The sequence below is a fragment of the Onychomys torridus genome, chromosome 1 (genome assembly GCF_903995425.1).
Source record: "Onychomys torridus chromosome 1, mOncTor1.1, whole genome shotgun sequence".
NCBI lineage: Eukaryota > Metazoa > Chordata > Mammalia > Rodentia > Cricetidae > Onychomys > Onychomys torridus.
Window position 1 is genome coordinate 145,008,848 of NC_050443.1, and position 20,567 is coordinate 145,029,414.

The window sequence follows — 20,567 nt, forward strand, 5'->3', positions numbered from 1 at the left end:
TCACCTCAAACTTCCTGGGGTCAGCCATTGCCTGCTACCATTGCCTGGGCCCCATCTGTACTGACAGCGACACCGGAAGATTGGCAAACAATGTCTGGGTAGCATTTCTAAAAGCATTTTGATCTCCTGGGTTGTCTTGGGAAAGTCTTAGGATTTCCCCTGGAGCTCCTGGATCATACTTTGAAGATCACTGCCCTTTTATGAGGCCTGAGTATTTTTTTTTTAATCTCATTTGACCAGCTTGCTATCTTGTCCGTATGTTCTTTGCTATATTTGATGTGGGAGATCCATTTCTGAATTATTTGTAAAACACTTCTACTATTTTATGTATTTGTGTGTGCGCTTGCGCTCACGTGTGTATCTGTTTGTTGTCTGTCACACACTGCTCAGGGAGGTCAAAGGGCAAGCTGCAGCAGTTGCTTCTCTGCTTTTACCATGTGGGTTCTCAGAACTGAATTCCATCCTGGCAGGAAGCACCCAGATGGTCCTCATAAATAAACTTAAATGCCACACTGGTTTCCTTTAGCCGTTCTGCACCTTCGTAAGCACTCTCCATGGCTCCGTTTTCGAATCTAGCTCCTCCTACTTCCAAATGTGAATTCCTGTGCACACCCCACTCCTCACTGGGCTCTGTCCACTCCTCAGGATGAGGTGCACCCTTTCCTCCAGGGCTTTTGACAGGAAAGCTCCTCTTCCTACGGTCTGACCATCCCTGTCTGCTTTAGGATTTCTGTTTCTCACAAACAACTTCATAGGTGCTGGTAGGTACGCCTTCCTGTGGCTCCTTGACATGTTCCTGCTGCCTCCTAGAGAATCACGCCTGATTCTCCATCTCACATTCCACAGCTCAGGAAAGCACATTTTCCCACCTGTTTTGTGAGATTCTAAGCTCCTCCCCTGCCTCTGGTTTTGCTTTTATTTTATTGGGGATCTCTCTCTCTCTCTCTCTCTCTCCCTCCCTCCCTCCCTCCCTCCCTTCCTCCCTCCCTTCCCTCTCTCCCTCCCTCCCTCGCTTCCTTCCTTCCAACATTTCTGTCATTTAGTTGACTTCCCCAAAGCTGGTGGTCAAATAGCAAACAGCCTCTCTTGCCTACCACTGTGGTCTCCACTGTGTCCTCTTTGTCTCTCTGTCTTTCTCTCTCTCTCTTAACTTGGCTGTTAGATTTAGCCTACAAAATAATGGGTTACATTATGGCATCTTTGTACACACATTGCTTTTCTGTTTTGTTTTTAAGCCAGGTTCTCATATAGCCCAGGTTGGACAGAGCTTACTACAGAGTCAAGGATAACCTTGTGAACTCCTGATTCTCCTGCCTCAGCTCCCAAGAGCTGGGCTTGGGCCTTGCCCGTCACCTGGCCCCATCCTTTGTTAGGGTTGAGTCTTTTTCCCCCGCTTGGCCCTTGTGAACCCTTCCTCTTCCTGTTTCCCCATCCTCTCTCAGGGCTTTTCTGTTTCTCTCCTTCTCTCCCTGTCTTGCTGTTCTGCACAAACTCTGAAGATGATTTAGGTCTTGTACAAGGCTCCCCTTTGGCTTAGGAAAGTCTTCAGATGGTCACAGTGGATGGCAACAGGAAAACTGTCCCCCGTACAAGTTTATACACATCTGTCACACTGGACTACTTCTTGGTATGTGGGAGTGTTCACTCCTTCCTCCTGGACATGAGCTTCTGGAGAGAGTGTGAGTCTGCCCTGGTGTCCATCTGCTATAGTTCCTTGTGTGATCCTGTATGAGGAAGAGTTGTTTAATGACTATTTTGAGTACAAGATCACAATATTTTCTCAGCATAACTTAAATTAGCAAGTTAACTTGACTATAACATGTGTGTATATATGTATGTGTGTAACATATGTATGTATGTTACATATAATTGGCGCTATCATTTAAACCCAACATTGCATCATGATAGTGCAATAAGTCTGTGTTCTCACCTCACTTTTCTTTTGTGTTTAAATGAGAATCTAAAGCTGGGATTTGGGTGCCTGCTTCCATGCTTTGAAAATACGCTGTACATCTTCCAGGCAGCTGGCTTCCAGGGAGCTGCCTTCGTAAAGTGCCCACAGTGCAGAGTTTCTGTGTGCTGCCTGGGGCCTTTCTTTGCCAGGAAGAGAAATGTCCTTCTGGAGCCCAGCCGAGTGGCCTTGGCTCCCTGGTTGCAGGCTTCCTCGCTGCAGGGATGACACCCTGGGGCAGGCTGTTCATGATCCAGAAAGTAGTTTCTGATGATCAGTGGTCTATGTGCAGCCAGCTCAGCCTTCTGGTTTGTCTTTGATCCTTGAATTGGCTTTTTGTTCTTGGAGTGGTTGGAATAGATTTGGGTTTGGGTTTTCTTCATTTATAATAATTCTAGAATGTCATCTACTGTGAAATGCTAAGTACGGCTGAGCAGCAAAGCTGCTTCAAATCCCACCAGCACGCTCTAGCCCATCGTTTCTAAATCTGATTAACACCGAGCACCTGCCAAGCAGCAGGGGCGATTACAGGCTCATCTTTTAAATTCCTTTGGTGTTGGTGCCTCCCCTGCTTTGCTACTGTGGGAAACTCCGCACACAGCACCAAGAAGTTAAGGAGTCACAGCCTCACTTGAGTTGCATTAGTATTAATTACCCGTGCAGATCTTGGATAATTGAAACACACTCTTGGTTTCAGCTCCAGGGCCTGGAATGGATGGTTTCCCTGTATAATAACAATCTGAATGGAATCTTGGCGGATGAGATGGGGCTAGGCAAGACCATCCAGACCATTGCACTCATCACCTACCTGATGGAGCACAAAAGACTCAACGGTCCCTATCTCATCATTGTCCCCCTCTCGTAAGTACGGCCGTGTCTTCCACAGCCATTGCTCTGCATGTTGGAGATTGGCCTATCAGCGGCTTGCCCTTGTTTCTCACTTCAGACAGATTAGGAGCATGGAGTTGGAATGCCAGGAACACCTAATCTGAATGTGGGTTTTCATTTTCCACCCTAACCCTCCTCCCCACCCCCACTGCAGCTTTTTGACTGGCTCGTAAAGTATGTGGGGATTCTTATCGGCTGTTAACATTGTATACCCTGGAGAGCAGTCTCAACCCTCCTTGTGTTGAGACCCTTTAACACAGTTTCTCATGTTGCGGTGACCCCCCAACCATAAAATTATTTCATTGCTACTTCATAACTGTAATTTTGCTACTGTTAGGAATCGTATTATAAATATCTGATATGCTGGATATCTGATATGTGACACCCCCCCCCCCAGGAGGTCATGGCTTCCTTACTGAAGGGAAAGATGAGGGCATTTTTAAATTTTTTTTTAGAACTGTTTTCCATATTATATTCACACTTACATGCACACTTGTGCACACTTCCAAAAGATTTGGGGCTAGGTGGTGCTGGTGCACACCTTTAATCCCAGCACTCGGGAGGCAGAGCCAGGAGGATCTCTGTAAATTCGAGGCCAGCCTGGGCTACAGAGTGAGTTCCAGGAAAGGCGCAAAGCTACACAGAGGAACCCTGTCTTTGGAAAAAAAAAAAAAAGATAATAGATTTATACACCTTCCTTATTGCTTTGAAGGCAGCATAGAAATCAAAGTCATTGCTGGAAACTCTGCATCAAAAGAACTTTGCATGCACACTTTGTGTCTCAATAGCTCGCTGCTCTGGAAGGGCCAGTCCTGGCTGTTTCTGACCCAGCCCCAGTTCCTCACCCACTGGTGGCTCCCACTGGTCTGTAACCACCACTCTCTGAGTAAAGAAGTAACTGTTGACAGCCACCCTCCCTGGGAGTGCAGCGCCTCTGTGTATGCATGTCAGGGTGATACTTCAGTCACCAAAGTCTTGTCATGGATTGCAGTCTTGAGGCGAACTCAGACCTGCAGGAAGAACAAGGCTTTTCGTTTTTTGTATTTCCTTCTGTTCTTTTTTCTGAACGGGACTGTGAATTATCTGCCTCCGTAATATTCACATGCCCTTTGCGTTCAGTCTATATTTGCATGGTCTGACACTGATATTTTGGTTACACTTTGGGGGTTTAAAAAAGATGCAGTATTTCACATCTGCTTCCTTTTGATATACCTATTTACCGTTTTTTGTGTGGTTTTGTAATTTCTCTTCCCTGATTCGAGTTTTCTCAGAGCTTATATGGCTAGTTGTAAAGATACCCCCCAAATCATCTTGTGATTGTTGGTTTTCAGAACCATGGGAAGGCTCTGATGTTTTGTACACATAGTTCTGCACTTTTGAATTGTTTTTTTATGAGATTTTTTTTTTTATGAAGTGTAAAATGGCCACACTTTGTGGCAGCTTCTTTCTAAGTTACCTCTTATCTCCATACCTTTCACATAAATATATATCTGGGGTATTATATATTCTCTAGCCCCTTTTAAGGCAAGGACTAAAAATGAGTAACACTTTTCTATTAACTGAATTTATAAAAATGTGTATGTGTGTGTTTACTGTGGTTTTTTTTTTGTTGTTGTTTTGTAGGACTCTGTCTAACTGGACATATGAATTTGACAAATGGGCTCCTTCTGTGGTAAAAATTTCTTACAAGGTTTGGAGCTTTGTATTTATATACAAATGTGGAAAAGCAAAAAATTGGGCCCCGTTTTCTTCATTGCATATGCACATCTGTGAACTGTATTTGGTTGTAAAGTTTTGTCATGTACATCATGTACTAAACAGTGAGAGTTAATCATCCCAAGAAGATTACTGTAATAAACCATAATTACTTTCCGATAGTGGAATGCAGAAGAAAATTGTTAATTATCATATTGCGAGGTTTCTGATGAGAGTAATACAAATGACAAATATCGCACTTTCTGTGTGCTGCTGACTGGCTCACTGTGGGCTGCTGCTGTGCCGAATGTTCCTGCGAAGTCAGGCAATTACCGGGGCGCTGGAGCTGCTGCTGCATGCTCCCACAGAAAGGGAGCTTTTCAGCCAAGCAGCGGGTTCCTGCCTCCTGCAAGCTCCCTGCAATTTCCTCTTCTCTTTTCCTTCCGCCGGTCTGAAGTGGGAAACCTTCCCGTAAGGATCTGGAAAGGGTCAAGATCTGTGTGGTTTGGCTACCACTTTCTTCCCGGATAATAGATGGTATATGGTAATACATTTATGTGCCCGTCACCTGTCTAGGTTCCATTAAGCTCTGCACAGTGAGAAACAGCACCTACGAGCTTCCAGTGGGTAATCAATGTCTTTTTCTTTCCATTCAGGGTACCCCTGCCATGCGACGCTCCCTTGTCCCCCAGCTACGGAGTGGCAAATTCAATGTCCTCCTGACTACTTATGAGTACATTATAAAAGACAAGCACATTCTTGCAAAGGTATGATTTAAAAAAAATCTTTTATCTCTAATTGCAGATCATCTTACTGGAGTGTAAAGTATCCCTCAAATTATACTCAATAGTATAATTTGATCATTAGATGGCTGGTTTCTTTCTCTTCATTTTTTTTTTTCCTGAAATCTTGGTCATGGGATTTAATACTTTGTATGATAGTGTGTGTGTGTGTGTGTGTGTGTGTGTGTGTGTGTGTGTGTGTGAGAGAGAGAGAGAGAGAGAGAGAGAGAGAGAGAGAGAGAGAGAGAGATTTTAATTGATTTATCCTGGGCTCCTCCCTGCCTGTTTGTAGTGAGTTCACATCCTTTTTTAAAAAGTTTCCTTTATTTTTATTTTATGTGTATGAGTGTTTTAACTGAAACATACATGTGTGCAGTGCCTATGGAGGCCAAAAGGGGACATCAGGTCCCCAGGGACTGGAGTTACAGATGGGTATGTGCCTCAGTATGAGTGCTGGGAATGGAACCTGAGTCCCCTGGACAAGCGGCCATCTTTCCAACCCAGTTCCACATCTCTGGAGAGAGTTCACCTGGGTTCCTTCTGCAGTTTTTCTCTCCCGCAGCCCTAAATATGCTTGGGAAGAAAGAATTGTTTTTGTTGCCCTGGGTTACTGTCAACCCCTCCATTCCTCTTGTGCCTGTCTCCGAAGGCAAGCAGGAACCCTCCAGATGGTGTCCTCCATCTGAGCATTTATCCAAGCTGAAGCTCATGTGCTTTGTCAGTTGTTTTCCTGGTAAAATAATGGACAATTATTGTTTAAATTACTCAGGGCTATTCCTGGTGCTATTTATTTGGTGCTGAGAAAGAGTTGTCTCTGTGACCTACCTGGCTTATCATTTGTATGTCTGAAGTTGTCCTTTAGCCACAAATGGGAAGGTTTTCTTCTCATTTATATCATGTTGTCTCCTAATATGATCATGCAGAAGGATGAAAGCACCATCTTTCCTGGAACAAATCATCAAAACTTAATTCCCCCCTCCCCCGTGGTAATTTCTTTTACCCCGTGGTGTTTGGAAACCTCTAATCTGAAACTAAGTTATGGTCAGAATTGAGCAGAATCCCTATTTCTGGGGTTTGTTCCATCTCTGCATTAAACCTTTGCTCTGGGAGCTGTGAGTTCCCTTCATGGTATCACAAGAAATCACATAAAGGCAACTCCTGCCCAGAGGAGGTTTAATAACCGCCTTCCAGTTGCTCCTGCTCTGAGATGAATTTGGCAGTGTCAAAAATGACATGTCTCCAGTATTACTGTGGGAATGCCTTTGAGATCCCTCAAAAAAAAAAAATTATCCTGTGCCTTGTGCATATGTATTTCAAAAGTCATCGGAGATGCCTGGTAACGAGATGCAGTGCTTTTATTTGTTACTGGAGAAATGGCACTCTCGAAAGGGGTCGTAATTTTTCTAAGCAGAAGACCTAATTAGTAGTTACTTGGTGGCAAAATCAAAGGTCTCTGGTTTCTTGCTGCTTCATAAACTCAATTGAGGAAGAAAGTCGATTTAGACTATCTACTCAGATGCATTTTTATCTGTGGACCTCTTTTCCCTGGTGTTGGCAAGTTGGTTATAGAACTTTGGTCATACTTACCCACTTGGCGGTGGTAGAGAAACAGGGCAGGGAATGCTGGTAATGTCTTTGATCTGGCTATCCCAGCTTGGCTGATGGTTTTCTTTCTTTTCCCTGACTTCACTGGTCCTTCTAATGAGGAGGTGAGAATTATACCATACTTGCTTGTCTGCTTCCTCTGACTCTTGCCCCCGAGCCGGAAACATCCAAGCAGCAGACTTGTGGTTTATTTTTTTGTTTGTTTGTTTGTTTTTAACTAGTGCCAGCTTTGTGTAGGCCAGCGGTTCTCAATCTGTGGTTCCCAACTCCCTTTGAGGGGATTAGAATGACCCGTTCACAGGGGTTGCCTAGGACCATCTGAAATATCAGTTATTTTCACTACGATTCATAGCAGTAGCAAAACTACAGTTATGAGTTAGCACCAAAACTAATTTGATGGCTGGGAGTCAACCTGAGGAACTGTATTAAAGGGCCTTAGTATTAGGAAGGTTGAGAACCACTGGTGTAGGCAAAGCCTAGGCTAAGTGGTGTGACTCTTCTAGTTCTTTCTCCCTTGAGCAGTAAACTTGAAGAGGATAAAAGGTAGGGTATGAGAGAGAAAAGAACTGTTAGCCTTTGGGACTATTGTGCCATGTTCACATCCTTTTTAAGTATTAGTCCTGTTGAGGAGTTTGCTGTGTTTCATTCTGAAGTTTGGCCTGGGTGGACGATGGTATTTTTGCATTATATTTGTGCCAATGAGCCTGTGATCATTTTGAGTAGAACAGGGTTCCTCAACCTGGCAGGTGAAGGAACTGAGCAGGCCTGTTAGTTTGATCTTTTTTTTTTTTTTTTTTTTTTTTTAAGAAACTGAATGGTTAGAGTTTTGTGTGTAATATTCCAACCTTCCAATGTCAGCAACCCAACACTGAGCCATGCCCTAGAGGTAATAGACAGCTGGTCTAGCAGGAAAGAAGGCAGGAGGGCCCAGGAGATAGCGCCCCTGCGTCTTCCAGAAACCAGTCATTAATGCCTGCTTCAGGAGGCTCTAACTATTCTGTTCCTGCTGTGAGCAGAGGTAGCATGGTCACAAAAGTCTGGGAGATGAGTCATGACGTGGTATCAAGAGCATCGTTAGGTGGAAAGAGGCCAGACCTCGTCTGAGGAGTGCCCATTGCACTGTAGGCCCATTTTCTTGTTTCTGAAAGGTGAATTTGGAATCACTTGTCCTGGGAGGACCATCAGTTTTAACAGTCTGCCAGGCATGGGCAATGCTCCATTGGTTGGGATTCCTTTCTCTTAGAGAGTATCATTCTGGATCATGTGCCACATTGGATTCTTTGCTTTTCCATACACATACCCCAGCCATTTGGAAGTCACTGTGTTTCTGTTGACTAGGCACACATTGGTTCTTCCTCTCGTGCCGCAGATTCGGTGGAAATACATGATTGTGGATGAAGGCCACCGCATGAAGAACCACCACTGCAAGCTGACCCAGGTCCTGAACACACACTATGTCGCCCCCAGAAGGATCCTTTTGACTGGGACCCCGCTACAGAATAAGCTTCCCGAACTCTGGGCCCTCCTCAACTTCCTCCTCCCTACAATCTTCAAGAGTTGCAGCACATTCGAACAGTGGTTCAACGCTCCGTTTGCCATGACTGGTGAAAGGGTACTGGTCAAACTTGTGTGTGTGTGTGTGTGTGTGTGTGTGTGTGTGTGTGTGTGTGTGTAAGAGAGGGGGGAAAGGGAGGGAGAGAGTCTGTGTGTGTGTGAAGGGGGTGGAGAGAGTGAGATAATCTGTGTGTGTGTGTGTGTGTGTGTGTGTGTGTGTGTGTAAGAGAGGGGGGAAAGGGAGGGAGAGAGTCTGTGTGTGTGTGAAGGGTGGAGAGAGTGAGAGAATCTGTGTGTGTGTGTAAGAGAGGGGGGAAAGGGAGGGAGAGAGTCTGTGTGTGTGTGAAGGGGGTGGAGAGAGTGAGAGAATCTGTGTGTGTGTGTAAGAGATGGGGGAAAGGGAGGGAGAGAGTCTGTGTGTGTGTGAAGGGGGTGGAGAGAGTGAGAGAATCTGTGTGTGTGTGTGTGTGTGTGTGTGTGTGTGTGTGTGTGAGAGAGAGAGAGAGAGAGAGAGAGAGAGAGAGAGAGAAGGGGGGAGGGAGGAAGGGAGGGAGGGAGGGAAGAGAGAAAGAGTCTGTGTGTGTCTTTGTGTGTATTTCCCCCTGTGTGATGGTGAAATGAAAGCAGAGGGCATAAAACTTGGAACATAAGAGCTACAGAAACCCCACGGGGTGGTTTACCATGTCTTTTGGTGAGCGAGTGGGATCCGGTCCCATTTGGGATTAGGTTTTCTCCTCTGAATCTAGGTTCATATAGGGTGACCCAGCCTCTTTGTCTTTTGCCAACTTTTTCTCTGACAAGAGTGTTCAACCACAGTATGTCACAGGGAGGGTGAGATGGCTTGATCCGTTGAACCAGACCAACTCAACCAATTCAATACAAACGCAGAAATCTTCCCTTGTTATAAACTCCCCTGTGGCATGCTTCCATGTAGAGTTTGAGTATAATATGTTAATTTCCCACACATTTTTTTCAGGTTTTGGTGTAAGCTTCCACTTTGTCTGTACATAAATACTCCTTAAGTCCTGGAGTAGCTATTCTCAAATGTATTATTATTACTATTATTCCTTTAACTATCTTCTCTTTGAGCTCCTGAAAGGCAAGCTTGGGATATTGCAAGGGGGAAAAAAAAGTCCCCAAAAGGGACACACACCTTTTTGATTACCAGTTCCTTGACTACAAGTATGAGAAGCCACTAAAATGCTGTAGAGAAACTTTCTGTTTGAACTCTTCACCCTTCCGTTTTCAGGCACCTTATAGGTGCATTTGCTGTTCACTAACTGGCTTGCCCATGTGGAGAAAGCCGTGTCAATTAATTCTGCCCCCTAGAGGCTAGCAAAGGAAGGTGAACAAAGATTTGGGCAAAGAAAGGAAGCAGAGTTAGGATGGAGGAGCCAAGGCCCTGGCGGTGTAAACACACTCACTCTCATTCCTCCCATGTTCGGATTCAAGCACTCATCTGTTTCTGCACTAGACACAGCGGAAGTGAAGGGCTCCAGCAGAAGTAGGAGCACACACTGTTGCTCCTTTCCCCATCCTGTGTTAGTCTTCAGTCAGTCAGTATTGTCCATATTCTGTCTTTGGGCTGTTCATACTACTGATGTGAAGCATGGTTCCAGGGCCCTTTCCCACAAAGCTAGTCTCTAAGGCAGATTCCTATTTGGAGGTCATTTTATTCCCATGGGGTAGGCGAGTGGGAAGAGAAATGGAGGCCTAGATGGTTGGCATAAACCTGGCTTTATAGCATGTGAAATTCCAGTATGCATGGAAACACATAAGGAGTGTAACAGTTTCTCTATGTGAAACTTCCTTCAAGACTTCATCAAAGGTTGTTTTGTAGGTGGACTTGAATGAAGAAGAAACTATCTTGATCATCAGGCGTCTACACAAGGTGTTGAGACCCTTTTTACTGAGGAGACTGAAGAAAGAGGTTGAATCTCAGCTTCCAGAAAAGGTCAGTTGCAGATTCAAGTCTTGGGTTTTACCTTCCTGTGCGTGTGTTTTCAGCACCTGCCTCTGCAGTTGTGTGGGATGGGTTTAATGAAATAATCAAATTCATGGAGTCTTATTACAGTTGACTTTAGTTTAAGTTACTGAGCTCGTGTAGTCCCATCTGGAGGCCCTGCAGAACTGTCCTGCTCTAAGGCACACCAGAATTGACATTTGGTACTGGTGTCATCACTGAAGGGAAAGTGAAAGGGGGTCAGGAAGCATCTGCCAGGTTTCCTGAAGGTTCATTCAGTGTTTACTATTTGTGATGTTACTGGTTTGGTAGAGAGAGAGAGTTGCCGTGGATTTAGCCTGGAACTAGGCAAGTAGTTTTCAGATTGCTCTTTGGAAATAGTTTTTAGTCCTGTTGACTTCCTTTGGGCCCAGGTTCAGGTTGGTATTGGACTTGAATTTTGATTACTGTGCCCCTTGTCCTATCCTGGAACCATCTACATCTGAAGTTCCATTCTCCAAAAGGTGCTTGCTTGGGGTTAGATACTGTCTTTTTTTTTTTTTTTCCCTTCATGGCAGACTTTCATTTGCATTTCTCTTGATGGGCAAAATCTGAGCTGTCTTGTTATTTTATGGCTGTGGAATATTTTTGGGTAACAACTACTGGACAGATTGGTACATCCTGTCTGTTGTAAAGCAGGAGTTGGCAGATGGTTGGACAGAGTTGATCACTTTGCTATGAGAGAATTGTGTGTCTTAATCCCTTGTTCATTAGTAGTCACAAAAAAATTAAAAATAAAAATCCTATACTGTGCTTACCTAGCAAAAGTCTAAGCATGTATTTTACTTTGTTAGTGACTGCATCTTGGGGTCAAGTGCTGTTGTTGTCATTCCCTTTGACTTCCTGTGGTCTTGACCTCTGGGTAATAGCAATGCTCTGTGTGTGGTGCTGTCTGTGGATGTTTTTCTAGGTATCCATGTCTTTAAAGGCAACCACTTTTCCTTGCCCTGGAGGGGCAAGGTGGAGTTGAAACTGTTGACTCTGCCCATCAGTGGGCGTAGGACCCCCTGCATTCTCCATTGCTTAGTTGGCAAGTCATTCTATCATGGTCGCCTATTGGTCTTGTCAGTGACGAGGAAACTATGTAGCATCTGCCTAATAGGACTGCTGTTTGGTCTAAGTGCTAGACACATGAGCAGCATAAGTCTGGTACAGTTTCTGCTGTCTTGCTATTTTGTTTTTGTTTTTTAATTTGTCTGTTTTTATTTTGTTGTTTGCGGTTTTTTTCCTCCAGTCTCTATTCTGCTCCAGGTTTCTGTTGTTGATGGAGGCTCTACTCTCTTGTCCACTTGCATTTTTTTTTTCTCATCAATCTCTTGTCTTACTGTGTTTTCTGTGACCCTCTTCATCCCCACCTGTAAACCGCCTAGAGCATGTATGTGCCTGTTGTTGACCCAATTCGACTGATATCTATTTCTCGACTTTCATTACCTTGTTAGTATTTTTTTCTTTTTTGAACTGGGGAAAATTGGAAATTTAACTTTCATCCTTGGGAGGTGAGATATCTTTTTCTGCGACCTCATGCTTTAGCTACTGTATGTCTTACATGGCCTGAGTTTAAAAAAAAAAGTTAAATCCATCTATAGTGTTTTATTCTCCAGTATTTTCATGAATGACAAAGGATCAGAAAGTGAGTTTTAGTCCTAATTTTAGTTTACATCTAGTAAAATTTCTATGTAGAACTATACTCCTCTAGTGTGCAGTTCTGTGGTCTAAACAAACGTCTACCTCACTGTGTTCTGAGCCAGACTACACAACTGATCCCTCACCTAACCTGTTCTCTCTTGCACAGCTATGCCCGTACTCTTGTACTCAGAGTGTGATACCCCATGTTCACTGCCTTCCCACCCTAAGCTTAGCCTCCTGCGGCCCCTGAGCTCTTCTCTATCCCTGAAGAATGCCAGTTGACTGAAAGTAGAGTGAGTCGCTGTTTGCATCTGGGCTCTTTCAGCCCATGTAACGTGTCCGAAAGTCATCCAAGTTGTTGTGCTTACCCACTGTGGGTTCGGTTTGGCTGAGGGCCATTGGGTTGTTTAAGGTGGGTGGGTAGGTGGGTGGGTATGGGGTATGCATGCCCCTCTATGAGTTTATATGGACCACATGTTGCAGATACATATGGAGACCAGAAGAGTGCTCCAGATTTTCTGGAGCTGGAGTCCTAGGATTTTGTGAGCTGGGCAGTGTGGGTGCTGGGAACAAACCCCTGTCCTCTGTGAGCAGTAAATGTTCTAACTGCTGAGCCATCTCTCCAGGCCCTGACGATCTGAATAGAGCTGCTGTATGCCATCTGCATTCAGGCTTTGTGTGACGTAGCTTTGTTTCACTTGAGTTAACACCCGGGAGTGTGATTACTGGGCTATTTGGTTAATGAATGGTTTATAAGGGTCTTATAAAACCATGTGTTCTCAGTCTTCTCTGTACTTTTCCAAACTGGCAAGATGTAAGCATTCCATTTCATCCTCATGCTCCTCAGTGCTCGGTGTTGTCAGATGTGTTTTTATTGTCATTTCTGTTTGTTTTAATATTTTATGTATGAAGTTGTATCTTAATCCCATTTCTGTGATATTGAATAGTGTTGAGTATCTTTACATTCACCCTTGGGTGACACTAAGGGCACCTCTGCTGCAGAAGAAAGTCAGCTCTCATAATGGGCTAATAGAACACCTAATGAGTAGGGCAATATCCTGTGACCCCTACCTATGGCAAAGTCTGTTTCTTATGTTCTGGAAAGAGCGCCAGTTCAAAGAAAAGGGATTGTATACAGCAACCTAAACTAAATGAAAATTTAATTCCTCTATTGAGCCCCCATTGAGGTTCTCTGTTCTGATCCTTTGCCCTTGTGAATTCATAGTCCTAAGAACTAGTGATGCAGTTAGCTGTATGTACAGTGGTGCTATGGGATGATCTGTATGTCTGTATGTTTTGTTATCTGAAATTTTACTATATAAAAGTTAAAACCTTGCTTTTTGAAAGAAGTAGATTACAAGAAGCCTGCCACAGCCATACAGTTTATAAGTAATATAAGCATCTGAGTAATTATTTTATACGTGAGTTGTGGGACCCGGGGTGGGGGGGAGCTTGGTGGCCCCTGGAGAGAAGCTCTCTAACTACACAGTGGCATCTCTGTGTGTGCATGTGTTGAAAAATCGCGGTTCATCACGTGGGACTATGTGTCATACTGGCCCAGGTTCATTGTTATAATGATCTGTCCTTTGGGAATGAAAATTGTGAATGAAAAGCAGTTCACGGACAGGAGCTCTGAGGAAAGCTCAGGTTCTACCTGAGTTACCAATTCACTTTTGGAACCACTTTTCGCACCTGTGTATTCAGAGGCGCTCTCACATACTGCCTTACTTGATTGCCATTGCCTTTGGGGAGGGTGAGCGCCAGCCCAACCCAGTTGCCATTGTCACCACTATTGGGGTTCTTCAGTGTGCCCCTTTTCTCTGTCTGTCACTGTCATTTGGTTCCTCTGCGCATTTCTTTGCACTCAGAATAGGTAAAATGTACTACCCTGGAAATGGAAGGTATGATATGAGTGATCAACATGAGATCTGCTCCCAGCAAGTACTAGTGTGGCCATGGGAGGCAGCCTCACCCAATCAGCGAAGTGAATGACCCCACCTTCCAGCTGCTTTAAGGAAGGGGTCTCCAGTGCCCATACATGGGAGTAGCAAGAGAAGGTGCAGAGGGTGCTCAGTTATAACCTGCTGGAGTGCAGAATGATGTTAGGGCAGCTATATATATTTATGTTTCTCTTAGAATAAAAACATGAAGTTCTATAGATCTGTACATGAAGATCTATAGATCTAGCATGCATGGTGACACTGATACCAGGTAGTATGTATGTCTGTCACAAAGTCACTCTTGGGTGGTCATAGGGGAGGTGTGAGTTGGATTCTCCCACTGGAACATCTCAATGTCTGGTCATTCTTACTTGCCTATGTGTTCAGGTTCAGAAGCCTGTTGTGATGGCTTCTGGGTCTCCTGGTGTCTGCAAAAGTGGACGTTTAGTGATCTGATTTTTTTGGTTCAAAGTGTTGGGGATTGAAACCGGGGCCTCACACATGCTAAGCATCTGCTCTGACTGAGCTGTATCTCCAGCCCTGATCTGATTTTTAACTAGGCTAATACCCTTGGACCCTAGAGGACTGAAGAGAATCTGCCAAGGAGTAGAGGTGGAAATGTGGGATAGTGTGAGCACGGAACAGAGAGAAGAAAGCCATGCTGCTGCTTCTGTATTCTTCATGGGGTTTTCATTAGCTGCACATAGAGTAATCAGGTTGGAACTGATAAAAAAAAAAATTAGATATCATCATACTGGCATCATTATAAAAGGACGCAAAGCATCTATCTTACTTTGTCTCACTGTTCTATGGGCCTCAACTCATACCTTGAGATGTTAATATTAATACATGTATATAATAATTCTCAAGAGACACTATAGCCATATATGGGAAAGATGAGTTTTGTCAACACAGAAAGTCCAGGACCATTTTCTTTGAGGGACATTGAAGAGGAAATTGTTTTTGATTGATAGAGCTCTTGGGGGAATTTCTTTAAAAAATACATTTATTTTTTTATTTGGTACATGAGTGTCTATGCTTATGTGCATATGATATGATAGAACTGTGTCCACACATGTCATGGTGCGTGTGGAGGTTGAAAGATAACTTTCAGGAGTTGGTTCTCTCCTTCTACCATATAGATCTCCAGAGTGCCTTCAAATCATCAGGTTTGGAGACAAACACCTTTTTCCACTGTGCCATCTCGCTGGCCCTGGGAGAAGATCTTGGGTACATTAGGATTTAGAAAGGATCCCTAGCTGAGTGGTGGTGGCGCACACCTTTAATCCCAGCACTCGGGAGGCAGAGGCTGTTGGATCTATGTGAGTTCGAGGCCAGTCTGGTCTACAAAATGAGTTCCAGGACAGCCAGGACCTTTATACAGAGATACCCTGTCTGGAAAAACAAACAAAGGATTTCAAACAATAAGGACACCTAGGCTTAGAGAAAAGAACAGGAGCAAATAAAATCACCTGCTGTTGATAAAGAATACTCTAGGAGTGAAGGTCAAACATTCTTGTGGAGCTTTTAACAGTAGATTTGGTCCTTGGATCTCACCAGCTTCTCTTACCCTCCTTACTAAAGGGAGAAGGCCTTGGATGTCTCCTTTCCAGAGCAGCTATGGAGCCCTCTGGAGCAGTGGTTCTCAAACTGTGGGGTGTGACCACCCCTTTGGGAGTCTCATACCAGATATCCTGCTTGCCTATCTGGTGTTTACATTGTAATTCATAACAGTAGCAGAATTACAATTATGAAGTAGTAATGAAATAATTGTATAGTTGGGGGGTCACCCCAGCATGAAGAACTATATTAAAGGGTCTCAGTAGTAGGACAGTTGAGAATCATTGCTCTAGAGGTTCTCATCTCCTGTTCAGATGCTTGGCATCCTGTCTCCATGGTATCAGCAGACTGTCTCCCTCTTCCTGAACAACTCCACCTCTAGTCCGTAGCAACAGCTGACTGACAGTCCTTGACTCTGGATCTTCCATCTCCTGGCACCACACCTTTAAGAGGCATCAGCTGCATCTTCTTTACTCAGGAAAATGTGGATGAGGCAGCAGAGGTGACACCGAGCAAAAGTGATGAGGCTGAGCCTTTCAACTAGTCTCGTTGGTCATCCTTAGTGAGAGTCTGAAAGAGTTGACATATTTTGAGCTAGGATCTTAACCTCCTGGATGCTCGGGTTCTTTGTCTAAGAAACGAGGAGACTGAATGTGACCACCTTGTGCAGAGTTTGTAGGGATTAACTGAAAAAAGGCACATCAAGAGTTTTACAGAGAGCTCAGTGTTGGTCCTTGATTGTGAAAGTCCGAACTTAACGTTTTTCTTCACCACAATCAAATTTTTGTTGTGAGTTAAGTGCTCTTGAAAAGATAGGATTGTGATAATTCCTTTGCAGTGAATGTTTGGAGGAAAAGATCATACTATGTACATTTAATATGTATAATCTGTGTCAATTATACCTCAGGAAAACTGCACAACATAAGAAAAATTTTAAAGAAAAGGAGAATAAAGAAAAGACAAGATCAATTAGGCAAAACACAAAACCTATGTTAAGAGTGTTCTCATTTGTTAAATTTAAAGATTTGGGTTTCTTCTCTGACCTGGAAGATTATTAACCAACCTGATGAGTTAACCCATTTTGGCAACTTTCATGCAAAAAAGCAAGCCTTCCTATAATTGCTTAGTGTGAAGAGACAACCAGTTGTGCCTCCCAGGCTGCAGGCTCCTTTTAAAGTTACAACCAAGTGGATTTTTAGCTTCTCTTCTTCTGTGACCTCCTCTGTCTGCCCCTCAGAGCTGAAAGCAGCCTGATCATTTCTACACAGTTGATTAAACAGCAGGCAGTTGGCTGATTTCCTTCAGTCATGCTCTTAGATATCCAGGTGGTAATCTGGCATTTACTTTGAAATTTGCACATTAACTTTCCTAGGATTAAGGGGAAATAATATAAATAAGTCTTGTTTTCTGCACTGAGGGTAGGAAAGACTTGCAAGGGTGTGATAGACCTGGGCATGTGAATCCTTTCAAGTGTTTGAAGTTGCACTTTGTTTTATCATAACTGGACACACAGGAGAGCCTGGCCTGCTTTCGACAGCCATGAGGTTGTGGAAGTTGTGTCCTGCTGTGAGTTAATTCTTCTTAACTGCTTGTCTTCACAGTGGTGTATCCTATCATTTCTCCAGGGTAGAGGTTAATGACAGTCAGCCTAGGTCTGTTATAAATCTTACTATGAGATGAGTGCTGGGGTAGCCACACGTAGCCATTTAAAGATGTTTTACAAAGAAAATCGTAGGATTTGGGGGCAGTCACTCATTTTCCTAATACTGTTCAGCTCATATGGCAGTCTATAGGACCAAGAAGCAGGAGAAATATTAAATATACACTGTAATGAACATTTGAGTATTAGCACAGTTGGCAAGCCACTCCAGGTCTCAAATATGAAATCAAGAAATTCTAGGAATCAGGACCTTACGTTTTCTGCATGCAACCTTTTAAAGGTCTGAGTATTACCATGGTACTTTTGTTCTTGAGGACTATGGTCTGCTTTATGGCCCTGTCCCATCTCCTCATGCATCCAGGAAGGGGAAACAGATGCCTCCTCCATACTTCCAGGACTGGCCCCAGCAGCCCCTGCTCAGCTGCCATCTTCAAACAGCCCCTTTGCTCTCCTGTGCTTATCCGTCTCCTGCTCTGTCCCCAGGTTGAATATGTTATCAAATGTGACATGTCAGCTCTGCAGAAGATTTTGTATCGTCACATGCAGGCCAAGGGGATCCTCCTCACAGACGGTTCTGAGAAAGATAAGAAGGTATGTTGCAAAAGCTGGGAGACTCAGGTACTTCGGTATGTCTTCTCGTGTTCTCATGGCTGTGGCCTTGAGCATTCCCACGAAGCCTTCCTGTGAAGAGTGGCTTGTTCCTGTAAAGCACTGGGTCTTTGGGGGTGGCAACAGTAGCTGCCTGTGCCATCATTCCTCTATTAACTACACTGGGGTGGAACAGCAGAGGGTCTATGCCCTGCTAGTGTTTCTGTTGTCAAATACTTAATGCTGCTTATGATAGCTCAGCAGGAAAGACAAGCTGCCCAGTGTTGGGTGGTATTGTAGCGTATTTTAAAGTCTAGTTTCTCTCCTTGGCATCCTTTATGCATGGTCTGCCAGAATCCTCTGTGTAATCCTATAAATCTTTCTCCGTCCAGCCAGCCGGCTCCCAAATAATGACATGGAGACTTATTGTTAATTACAGATGCTTAATCTTTAGCTTAGGCTCATTTTCAACTAGCTCTTATAACTTAAAATTAACCCATATTTTTATTAATCTACATCCTACCACATGGCTTTTACCGCTATCCCATTCTGTGTGTCCAACTCATTCCATGTCTAGCTGGTGTCTTCCCCATGCCTAGATTCATCTTGAGTTTCCTCTTTGCCTAAAAGTCCCGCCTATCTCTCCTGCTTAGCTATTGGCCATTTAGTGCTTTATTAAACCAACCAGAAGGTGCCCTAGGCAGAGACACATCTTTGTAGTGTAAACAAATATCTTGTAATACCTATGGGTAGGCCTGACACTATCAACTTGAATTCATTTTGTAAGATTTACTTTTCTGCAAGATAAAGTTAATCATAAGGCCAATGCTATGTCTGACCCAGAAATGGCTAAATAATACCTGAAACTCTAGCTCAAGCTGTGTAGGCACTAAGACACGGTAGGGCCCTGTGTTCTTTCTGTAAGGTATAAGCTATGTAGTCAGTCTGTCAGGACCCCCCCCCCTCTTTTTTCAGTGCTAGACTTGTATCCAGGCCTTTCATAAGCAGAGCACAGGCTCCACCAGTAAGCTACACCCTTGGTCCTGAAGCCTAGTTTTGGAAAATTGGAAATACTTGATCAACAAATAATTAGTTCCATTCTTTTCGTTACCTTTTTCCTCAGGGGAAAGGAGGTGCCAAGACACTTATGAACACTATCATGCAGCTGAGAAAAATATGCAACCACCCATATATGTTTCAGCACATTGAGGTGAGTCTGTATCTTGTATCGTGATCCTTATTGTGCTAGTTAGAAAGGCAAACCCCCGAAGATGTATCAAGCATGTGTGCGGATGTCCAGCCTGCATGGTCCCTGCCTTTCTGGCAGAATTAATAGACCTGTTTCCAGGGTGTGGATTCGCTTTGGCACTGACTGCCCGAGCATCTGGAATTTTATAACTAAGAGTTGAAAGTAGTGAAGAAATGTTGGGAGCATCAACTCATTATGTGGATTTGGGTAAATGCTGCGAATTACCTTGTTACCGTTGGAGTTCTGAAATTGAGGATAATGACAGATGCATCCAGCTTCCTCTGAAGGGTGCTGGGAGAAATTCTTAAATAATGTGCTTATAGATATTGAAGAGAAAGATGTTCTTGAAATACTATCCTTGTGAGGGATGCTGGCTTTAGCCCATGGCATAGTCTGATATTTTTTTTTTTCTGCCTGATTCCCATTGTGATGATGCAGATTGTTGCGCTGTCCTGACACTAAGGTCTCTAGCACACTGTTGTAGATCATAGGATGTTTTCTACCCTGTTTGCTCCATGTGAATGAGATTCCTTCATTGACAAGGTTCACTCTCGTGGGGCAGCTGACTTGAGCAGAAGTACAGAGAAGCCAACTTCACCATCTGCAGAACCAATGGGCCTGAGACAGTTCACACCATAAGGGCCACTGCTTGCTACAAACCGAACAGGAGAAACAGCCGAGAAGAAAAGCACTGTAGGGCTCTGCTCTATTGAAACAATTGGTAGAACCTTCCAGAAAATTAAAGCTGAATTACAGTACAAAATGAGTTGAAATAGTCTTAGCTTTGAGTATCCCTCCTGCCCTGTCCTAGTATATTTTGGCAGTCTTTCATGTTGATACTTTCTTACTACCCCTCCCTATACTAGTGGCCCATCGCAGCTGGCTGAATGGGTGAAGCATGACACCACTATGGCCTTAAAGTCCTTAGGAATGAGCATCCATAGATGTAAGAGGGAGAATCCACAGGAAAGGAAGAAGATCCTCACACAGATGGGAGAGTGTCTGTGGATATATGAGAAAGCACTTTTGGACATAGAGCATCTATGGGCAGAGGGAGATCATTCATAGATACAGGGAACATCTATGGATGGAAGGGGAGGGTCCATAGACATAGGGAGATCATCCAGGACATAGGGAACTATCCATAGACACAGAGCATCTATAGACCAAGGAGAACATCCAAAGACATTAGGAGAGCATCTTTGATCATGGGGGTAGAATTCTTGTACACAGAAGACCATCTGTAGATATCAGGAGAACATCTGTGGACAGATGAGGATGTGCATCCATGATACCAGGGGTAGGTAACATCCTTGGATATAGGGATCGCATTCATAGACAGGGAGAGCATACATAGGCAAGCATTGACCTAAGAGGGGTGTGACAGAAGGGAGAATATCCATACATCCAGAGAGAGTATCCATAGGCACAGGAGTGTCTGATTGCTAGATAGAGTATTTTTACTGT

At 43.9% G+C, this 20,567-nt stretch overlaps 1 protein-coding gene across 6 annotated transcripts in view; it reads left to right on the forward strand.

The window, feature by feature from the left end:
* Positions 1–20,567, forward strand: part of Smarca2 (SWI/SNF related, matrix associated, actin dependent regulator of chromatin, subfamily a, member 2) — a 172,162-nt gene that overhangs the window by 68,899 nt on the left and 82,696 nt on the right. For all 6 annotated transcript variants that reach the window (XM_036208296.1, XM_036208325.1, XM_036208318.1 and 3 more), the window contains exons 15-21: positions 2,649–2,812; positions 4,463–4,529; positions 5,191–5,301; positions 8,291–8,533; positions 10,316–10,429; positions 17,747–17,854; positions 18,975–19,061. In XM_036208296.1, coding sequence (XP_036064189.1) covers positions 2,649–2,812; positions 4,463–4,529; positions 5,191–5,301; positions 8,291–8,533; positions 10,316–10,429; positions 17,747–17,854; positions 18,975–19,061 — 894 coding nt within the window. The remainder of the gene's footprint in view (positions 1–2,648; positions 2,813–4,462; positions 4,530–5,190; positions 5,302–8,290; positions 8,534–10,315; positions 10,430–17,746; positions 17,855–18,974; positions 19,062–20,567) is intronic.